The sequence below is a fragment of the Sardina pilchardus genome, chromosome 22 (assembly GCF_963854185.1).
Source record: "Sardina pilchardus chromosome 22, fSarPil1.1, whole genome shotgun sequence".
Taxonomy (NCBI): Eukaryota; Metazoa; Chordata; class Actinopteri; order Clupeiformes; family Clupeidae; genus Sardina; species Sardina pilchardus.
The window spans coordinates 20,787,488-20,797,487 of record NC_085015.1 but is presented as its reverse complement, the minus strand read 5'-3'; the positions used below and the strand labels follow the sequence as shown (position 1 = coordinate 20,797,487).

General features: G+C 47.6%; 1 protein-coding gene across 2 annotated transcripts in view; it reads right to left on the bottom strand.

The window, feature by feature from the left end:
• Positions 1-10,000, bottom strand: part of LOC134070338 (protein bicaudal C homolog 1-like) — a 78,476-nt gene that overhangs the window by 21,042 nt on the left and 47,434 nt on the right. For both annotated transcript variants that reach the window (XM_062526655.1, XM_062526656.1), the window contains exons 7-8: positions 3,453-3,641; positions 885-1,136 (exon numbers count right to left, since the gene is read on the bottom strand). In XM_062526655.1, the coding sequence (XP_062382639.1) occupies positions 885-1,136; positions 3,453-3,641 (441 nt within the window). The remainder of the gene's footprint in view (positions 1-884; positions 1,137-3,452; positions 3,642-10,000) is intronic.

Here is a 10,000-nt window from a genome sequence, read left to right as displayed (position 1 = left end):
ATGTAGAGAGAAGAGAGGATCACCAAAACACACGCTGCTAGTGCTGAGAGCTTTGGTCTGCTTGTGGTTTCAGGGAAGAATGGGAGGAGGAGAGGAGAGGAGAAGAGGAGAAGAGGAGAAGAGGGGCAGTAGAGTAGACAGATCAAAGCACAGAAAAGGGGAGAGACGAGTCAAATGGATGGAATGATGAGGGACTAGCAAAATGGAAGAAAATAATGGAAGAAAAGAGTTAAAAATGTGGAAAGGAGAAAAGGAGAGGAGAGGAGAGGAGGAGAGGTGAGCGGACAAGAGAAGCAATGAAGAGTACGCAGACCAAAGATGACCAGGGATTCAAAAGAAGAATGAGAGGGAGAGGATGGAAATAAACGCATACAGGGACCAGAGAGAGAACTGGCCCACACAAGCACAGGTCCACTCCTCTTCTACATTCCTCCCTGGAGCTGAGTAGCTCTCCTCTCCTTTCCTTTCCTCTCCTCTCCTTTCCTTTCCTCTCCTCTCCTCTCACTGTTATAATGATGCTTCAGGGAGAAACAAAGAGCAGATCGACAGGTGAGGAGGAGAGATGAAAAGAGAGGAAGTGATCGTTGGGAAGACAGGATGATAAAGAGAAGAAAAAGAAAAGAAAAAGAAGAAGAGTTAAAGAAGAGTTAAAGAGGAGTTAATGAAGAGCTAAAGAAGAGTTAAAGAAGAGCTAAAGAGGAGCTAAAGAAGAGCTAAAGAAGAGCTAAAGAAGAGCTAAAGAAGAGCTGAAGAGGAGCTAAAGAAGAGCTAAAGAAGAGCTAAAGAAGAGCTAAAGAGGAGCTAAAGAAGAGCTAAAGAAGAGCTAATGAAGAGCTAAAGAATATGGCTATAAAATGCTGCAGGAGCCAAGGCGTGTGTCTCACCATGAGGTACTGGCGTGCCAGGCACACGGTGTCGATGGTGCCCTGCACGTAGACGGTGGACTTCTTCTGCAGGCTGCCCGGGTCGGGGAAGTGCACCTGGGCGCCGCTGCGCTGCACCACGTGCTTGAGGTTGGCGCCGTTGCGGCCCATCATGAACAGGTGGTGCTGGGGGGCGATGTCCAGCTGCGTGCTGACCGTGATGGCGCCCGCCAGGCTGCCCGCCAGGTGCTCCAGCAGCACCGCCGTGCCACGCTGCAGAGGAAGAGGAGGAGAGGGAGGAGGATGAAGGTGTGTGGCATACAGGATACAGAGACACACATAAAGAGATACACAGCGCTGATGTGCCACAACAGCTGTACTACAGGGGAGGATGATGATGATGAAGGTGTGTTAAGGAACACACAGGCACACACACACACATGCACGCACACACACACACACACACGCACGAACGCACACAGAGAGAGAGAGAGAGAGAGAGAGAGAGAGAGAGGGGGGGGGGGGGGGGGGAGAGAGAGCACCGCTGAAACCCTCTGAGGAGGCGGAGGAGCTAGGTAATTGATGGCGGTGAAGGTGCTACACACACACACACACACACACACACACACACACACACACATACACACACACACACAGTTCTGCCATACACCACACCTCTCTTTCCCCAGACATATCACCTGTTAGGCAAATAGGAACATCTTGTCTAAATGAAACACCTTTCAGTCAGTCAGCCCTTTAGCTGTCCAACACCCTGGTGAGTGTTATTCTATATGATTATTACTCTCTACTGTGTTCCCCCAGGTGATGCAGGGCACTCACACTCTTCACCTCCGCCCTGGGGCTCTGTGTTCTCCCCACCCTTCTTTCTTTTCCTGCCTCTCTCTCATCTCTCCATCTCTCTCTCTGTCTCTCTCATCCCTCTGTCTTTACCTTTCTTTCTCTCTTTCTCATCCTTTGCTTTCCTTCTCTCTGTCTCCCTTTATCTCTCTCTCTCTGCCTATCTCATCACTCTGTCTCTCTCTCTCTCTATCTCTCATCTCTCTCTCCCTCTCTCTCTCTCCCTCTCTCTCTGCCCAGTTGTGGTATTGGCCTGGTCCCATAGAGGGCCCTGTGCTCAGCGCATACCTCTCATACCCACAGCCCACAGCCGGCTCCAGCTCTGGGTCTCCCCCCTTCACCCTCCGGCCTCCGCAAAAGTACCACACACACACACACACACACACACACACACACACACAGACTCCACAGAACACCACACACACACACACACATACACACACACACACACACACACACACTCTCTCTCTCTCTCTCTCTCTCTCTCTCTCTCTCTCTCTCTCTCATACACACACACAGACTCCACAGAGCACCACACACACACACACACACACATACACACACCCACAGACAGCCTCTGCAAAGCCAGCGTGACGGCAGTCAAGGCCAGCAGGGGAAGTTGGGGATCTGGGGCAGCGCTCGCACATGGAGGGGGTAGGGGTGCTGGAGCGGGCAAACTGTGTGCTGCTGTGTATGTCAGTGTCAGTGTGTGTGTGTGTGTGTGTGTGTGTGTGTGTGTGCATGGCAGTGTCAGTGTGTGTGTGCGTGCGTACAGACAGCAGAAGTTATACCTTTGAGTTTGATAGAGAGAGGAAGAAATGCACTTGTGTGGGCGACTCTGTGTGTGTGTGTGTGTGTGTGTGTGTGAGTGTGTAGTGTTGGGGCTAACTCCCCTACTCTCTTACCCCACACACTAATCTCCACAGAAGCCCACTCAAGAGTGGCCTCACTGGTGTGTGAGAGAGAGCGAGAAAGAGAGAAGTTTGTTTGTTGAGTGCATGTGAACTTGTGGTATATGAGGATGTGCATGTCCGTGTGAGTACAGAGTATGCACTGCATACACATGTATGTAATTTATTTCTGTAATCTCGTGCTATGTACTGTGACCCCGCGCTACATTACATGATCACCTAATGTCATTACAGAACACTACTGACAACTTGGCCCAATGTTTCTGATTTGAGTCAGGCTCCTTTTGGCTTTGTGCTGAGGACTGTTTGCTGGAAACACTGCTCCACAGAGAGTGTAGATGTGTGAAAGCGTGTGTGTGTGTGTGTGTCTCTCTCTGTGTGTGTGTGTGTGTGTGTGTGTGTGTGTGTGTGTGTGTGTGTGTGTGTGTGTGTGTGTGTGTGTTTCTGTGTGTGTGTGTTTCTGTGTGTGTCTGTGTGAGAGAGAGATGGAGTGTGTTTCCATGAAACATGAATACACTGAATCTGGTCAAGATCACGGGCAGATCCCAATAGTAGTCGTCTGTCTGATGTCCTCTAGGGTCTATCTGCAGGAGTATCCCCAGACACATGCACGAAGAGCAGACTTTTCATTATCAAATGCAGGTGTGTATGTATGTACAGTATATGTGTGTGTGTGTATGTACAGTATACTGTATATGTGTGTGTGTGTATGCGTGTGTATATGTGTGTGTGTGTGTGTGTGTGCATGTATATGTGTGTGTGTATGTGTGTGCATGTATGTGTGTGTGTGTGTGTGTGTGTGTGTGTGTGTGACACCCACCTTCACCGCGGCGGCGTTGTTCTGTGACCCTCTGACCACCCCCGTGGTCCCGTAGAGGCGCGAGCGCTGCTTGAAGCTGACCGAGATGCTGTAGGTCTGGGCGATGTGCTGGATGGCCGGTGAGCTGGGGTCAGGGTTCATCTGCACCATCACGGGCAGCTCAAACATCAGGACCAATGGGAGCAGCTCCTGCAGGACAAAGGCCGGGGATAACCGCAGTCAATCAAGGAGTCAGCATTGGGCAGAGCAGAGCTCAGATATCGACTGACACAAAATGTCTATTCACTCCAAGAATGATAACTCCATCAATAGCGGCAAGAAACTACAGCTATAGCTAATATGAACGTCAACGTACACACATTAACATAAATGTACAGTACACACATAAACTATAGCAATAACGACATGAAGAACGATATCACTATGGATCAATTCTATGGATCACAGCCATTCTGAGAACAATAAAAAGCTGACAGCCAATCAGAATTGACACATCACATTCATTCACACAAGGAGAGACTTTCATTGTCGTTACAGTCACAGTTATCTTTATAGTTATTGTTCCTGGTGTGCGCGGCCCTACATATCAAGTGTAAGTATTGGCGTCCACGAGAGATAGGACTGGTAGTGGTTAGGCAGCTGCTGTAAGCAAATAGGCTTCTAGCCTACACTGCAATACATCACGAGCTTTAGGGAGAGACTGTGGTTTGCTCCAGAGGCTGGATCAAAGGTAATGGAACAGGACTAAATCCAAGCCGCCTTTTCCAGAGCGAGTGAGAGAGGGGGCGCTGAAAGAAATAGTGATCTGGCCAAGCTGTCTCATCTGAAGTCCAACCACAAATTCTTCTTCATCTCTACTTAAGGATGAAATTCATCTTTTGAAGGGATCCATTCGAAAAAAAAGCAAGCCACTTTAGAATTAAAATAAATGAAAGACTCAGAAAACATAAGACAAACATTTATAATGCATTATTTAAGATAATACATAATATGTAGCATATTAGAATGATATTTGCTTTGCAAAAAAAAAAATCTACCAGTGTCGTGAATCAGACAAATAAGACACCATTGGAAACATGCTGTTCTTCTCAAATGTAGTGTTTATTACGTATAACTGAAAATTAAATAATCAGTAAGACCAACAATAAGAGAATGATTTCACTTTCGTTTCAAGAGGAAATTCGAGATACGTGTCCTTGATTACAGAAACGTGTAAAAGAGAGATTTAGCGAGAGCAAACCAATTTGTTCGGTGATTCTTTCTGTCAGTTGCCCTAGAGACATTTAGATGTGTTCTAAATATTTGTGTGGTCAGATGCAACAACGTCACAAACACAGACGTCCACAGAACAAACACCAAATCAGCGTCAGCAGCATCATCAACAAAACAGCCGTACCAAACAGCAACAAATGTTTCATCAATGTTTCGCCAACGTCTCCTCAAACATCCCTCCACCAGCACCCAGACTGTAAACAGTCGGAGCGGCCCAGCCCTTGAAGAATGCCCTCCTGATCAGTCCCACATGTTGTGAGGCCCATGCTTACGTTCGCATTTTACTCAGAGAAAGAGAGAGCGAGAGAGAGTGAGCGAGAGAGAGAGAGAGAAATGAAAGACGACTAACCCCCACCACCCCTCCCCGCCCCGCTCCTTTCAGATGTGGTCGGAAAAGAGGCACCTCCCTCTCAGGACCAAATAGGAGGCTTTCATTGGTCGAGAAACAGGAAACGGGCCATCAGTCAGGCCCCGCTGTGCCTGAAGGCTGGGAATTCCGATCATTCATCTCGCCGGTGTATTATTTCTCTTTTTTCCGTTCTTCCTCTCTTCGTTTTTATTCTCTCCGCTACTCCATCTCACCGTCCAGGTTTAAATATAGTCTGACCTTCCCACTGGGCCGGGCGGTCAGCAAGTCTGCGCGGCTAAAAATTGCACTTTAGGCATTATGAGGATGTTTTATTAATAAACGTTTTAGGCGGGGCAGGCGTTAAGTGTGTCGAGATACGAGATTCGTTTTCGCTGAAAGCACGCAGAGAGAGCCAGACGTCTGAACCTTGCTATGACCCAGCTTGAATCAATAATCATTTCGTGTTTCGCACACAACACCCTCCCAAGGGTTTGCTCAGGCAAACACATTAACACGAAGCTAGCTCAGTGTGCGTGCGTGTGTGTGTGTGTGTGTGTGTGTGTGTGTGTGTGTGTGTGTGTGTGTGTGTGTGTGTGTGTGTGTGTGTGTGTGTGTGTGTGTGTGTGTGTGTGTGTGTGTGTGTGCGTGTGTGTGTGTCCACAGACCTTGACTCTTGCCACCAGAGTGGTTTCAGCCCTGGAGAGGAAACTGCTGTGTCTAAAGAAGCATGCGAGCAGTAGAATGCAAGGCTAATTTGTAAAACCCCCTAATCTCACTGGGGCATCACACGGGCATTAACCCAGAGCCGGTGTCCTGGCCTTCCCTCCGCCTGGACGGGTGAAGCGCCCCGCAAACTCTACAGTCGAAACAGCACAGAGAAATAGTGTGTGTTCCTCTGTGTAAACAGCACAGAGAAATAGTGTGTGTTCCTCCATGTAAACAGTGCAGAGTAACAGTGTGTGTCCCTCTATCTAAACAGCACAGACAGTCTCTGTGTGTTTTTTCTAGTTCAACAGCATGGAGAACCTGTGAGTGTTCCACTAACTAAACAACACAGAACCTGCGTGTGTTCCAATAACTAAACAACACAGAGAACCTGCATGTGTTCCACTAACTAAACAACACAGAGAACCTGCGTGTGTTCCACAACTAAACAACACAGAGAACCTGCATGTGTTCCACTAACTAAACAACACAGAGAACCTGCATGTGTTCCAATAACTAAACAACACAGAGAACCTGCGTGTGTTCCACAACTAAACAACACAGAGAACCTGCATGTGTTCCAATAACTAAACAACACAGAGAACCTGCGTGTGTTCCACAACTAAACAACACAGAGAACCTGCATGTGTTCCAATAACTAAAGAACACAGAGAACCTGCATGTGTTCCACTAACTAAACAACACAGAGAACCTGCATGTGTTCCACTAACTAAACAACACAGAGAACCTGCGTGTGTTCCACCAACTAAACAACACAGAGAACCTGCGTGTGTTCCACAACTAAACAACACAGAGAACCTGTGTGTGTTCCTGTTGCCCAGTGGCTCTGACACTTCTCATGGCTGGTCTCCCTTTGAAAACGAAAAGAAAAAAAAATCTCTTCCCCCCTCCCCGACATCCATTCCCTGTTTTTAACATTTTCAATTTAGTATCATAAATCAGTTAAGCCTTTAATAGAAAGCAGATGGTAATTGTCATCATCTCCAGAAAAGATGGCTGCCGCCTACACCCCACACAGGTTTAGAGATCGCAGCTGTAGTCCAGTAGCAGAGGAGCTGTGTGTGTTCTGCTCGTCTAGCATACATGTACAGTATGTGTAGCAGCACAACTGTAGAGCAACACAAAGATTCAATAGATTCAATATCCAGACTCCACACATATTCAGTGCTGTACAAAAATGAATACCTTTACAATAACGTATGGTCTGTCTTCAAAAAGTGACTCAATGTAAAGGTGACGTAGACATGACTAAGCGTTAGTAACGTTAGACTAATGCTCAGCCCTGGTGAGGCCATGGACATGAGCTCAGAGCTTTCCCACAGAGGAACACAAACACAGACAGAGAGAGGAACCTCACCGGGATGTGCTGAGTCACAACGGATGACTGGAGCTGGTGCAACTCTTTAGGTTCCTTGCCAGAACACATGAGTGTTCTTCAAGGGAATTGCCATATCTATCTATGGAAACTACCCAATGAAAGGTTCTCTATAAGCAAAAGAACCCTTTCCGTCACAACGGATGACTGGAGCTGGTACAACTCTTTAGGTTCTTTGCCAGAACACATGAGTGTTCTTCGAGGGAATTGCCATATCTATCTATGGAAACTACCCAATGAAAGGTTCTCTATAAGCAAAATAACCCTTTCCCAAAGGTTCCACTGTCCTATGAGGGTCTATATCCAATAACTTCATATCATTCTTTTTTATGATATAGTACTGTCAATGCTGGAGCCATGCTGGCGGTAAGATGGTTTCAGTTAAGCTCAAGAGAGGCTCGTGTCAAGGCCAGGTCTACGCACAACAAGTGAATAGCCACACACTTGTACTGTACTGACATCATAGCCCTGGTATTCATTTCTTTAAGACCTTTTCACGACTCCTAGCCCACACCTCTATCCTTTGGGTGTATGTCCTTTCTCTCTGTTGTTCCTCTAGGAGCCATGTTTGCCCAACAGGATCTACTTCACAGACAATGACGAAGAAAAGTGGCAGCGTGCAGTGGCAGCGTGCAGCCGTCCAGCTGGTTTGCGCTGGTTAACCTGAACTGGTTTGCGTCTCGGGCTTTGCTCGCTGAAGCCACTTGGCAGCAGGAAAGGAGTCAGGAGATTTTCTTCACTGCCAAAAAAGGAAAATCAAAAAAAAAAAAAAAAAAAAGGAGTGGGGAAAAAAATGGAAATGAGCGGTTGGGAGTGGAATTTCCAGCAGTAGTCACGAGAGATCGACAGAGGGAGAGCGAGAGAAAGAGAACGAAATGGAGAACAAGAGCAACTTATGATGGATGACAAACAAAGAGAAGACAAAGAGAAGATGAATGGAAGAGAAGAACGAGAAAGAGAAATGAAGAATAAATACGTAATACAAGGAATGAAAACGACAACAAAAGTAAGGATAAAGGAGGTAAATAAGTGATTAAGAAGTTAAGTTTTCAAACAAAAGAAAGAAAGAACGAAAGACAGAAAGGAAAAAAAAAGACAAAAAGAAAAGAAAAAAGAAGAAAGAAAGTTAATTGTCCTCGTGTGGCTATGGCTAACACCAAAGCCTGTGCCCTCTTTAGAGGGAAATCCCTCATTTTCAGGACCCTGCTCTTGTCAAAACAAAGCCTCGTGACTGTCTAGGGGAATGTCAACTCCATCAGTGCCCACGAGCGGCCACCCCAGACGGGGATGGGAAGAGGGGGCCGTGGTGCTACTCCACTGGACAAGTGTGTGTGTGTGTGTGTGTGTGTGTGTGTGTGTGTGTGTGTGTGTGTGTGTGTGTGTGTGTGTGTGTGCCTGTGTTTTTCTTGGTCCCGCTCTCTGAGAGCAGGAAGCACGTGTGCGCACTCTGAAACTCGAGCCCAGCCCCTGGACAGCAACCGGGGAGAGAGAGAATGAGAGAGAGAGAGAGGGGGGGAGAGGGAGAGAGAGAGAGAGCGATTAGACAGACAGATAGATAGACATTTTGTAGTCATTTTATGATGAGGGAAATTTAGAAAGGTCAGGAAGAATGTGTGTGTGTGTGTGTGTGTGTATGTGTGTGTGTGTGTGTGTGTGTGTGTGTGTGTGCGAGAGTAGATAGAGAGAGAGAGAGAGAAATATATAGAGAGAGACAGAGAGAGAGAAAATAAGGATGAAGGAACAGAGACAGAAAGAGAGAGAGAGAGAGAGGGAGGGAGCGTGTGAAGGCCTCTCTCTGACTTGGCTGGATGTGGTGGCTGCCATTGCACTGGAGGCACCATGTGTTCTGCATCAGGCCTCCAGCCCTTGTCACTGTGTGTGTGTGTGTGTGTGTGTGTGTGTGTGTGTGTGTGTGTGTGTGTGTGTGTCTGTGCGTGTGTGTGTGTGTGTGTGTGTGTGTGTGTGTGTGTGTATGTGTGTGTGTGCGCGCGCTTGTGTGTGTGTGAGAGAGAGAGATACAGAGAGTTCTTGCTCTTTCATGTCGTCTCCCTCTCTCACACACACACACACACACTCTGTGCCACCACTGAGTTCCCAGGCTCTCGTCCCGCTCCCGCTCCTGCTCCGCTCCTCCCCACTGCACTCTGGGAAGTCGGGGCACTCGGGGGGTAAACAAAAGAGGTCTGCTTTTCGCCTCTCAGCTCGACATGCACCAGTAATTAGCCCATTGTTTGGGTACTGTTGCGTTTGTGGTGTGAAACTGTCAATGACAATACTGGAAGTAACACTGGACCATATTACTGACTTGGACTCCATGCTTGTGTTTTTGTGTGTGTGTTTTGTCCTGTGTTATACCCTAGGGGGCGCAACAGGGGGCAGGATCTCTAGTAGGCTCAGGGAGCACGTTGGGGAGTCATGTTTGGAGGCCGTTGGCATGGAAACGCACAGGGATGCGGCAGGTTTGTGCAGAAAGAGGAGGATGAGAAGCTCGTGTTCCCACCTTGGTATGGGGAGATAAGAGGACCCCATCTCCCACATCACGTACCCCCCGTCCTAACGGACACACACACACACACACACACACACACACACACACACACACACAAGCACAAAAGCACACACACACACGCACGCACGCACGCACGCACGCACAAAAGCACACACAAGCACACACACACACACACACTCAGAATCACACACACACACACACACACACACACACACACACACACATACAAAAGCACACACTCACACACACACACTCGCACACACACACCCACACACACACACACAAGCACACACACATACACAGAATCTCAAACACAT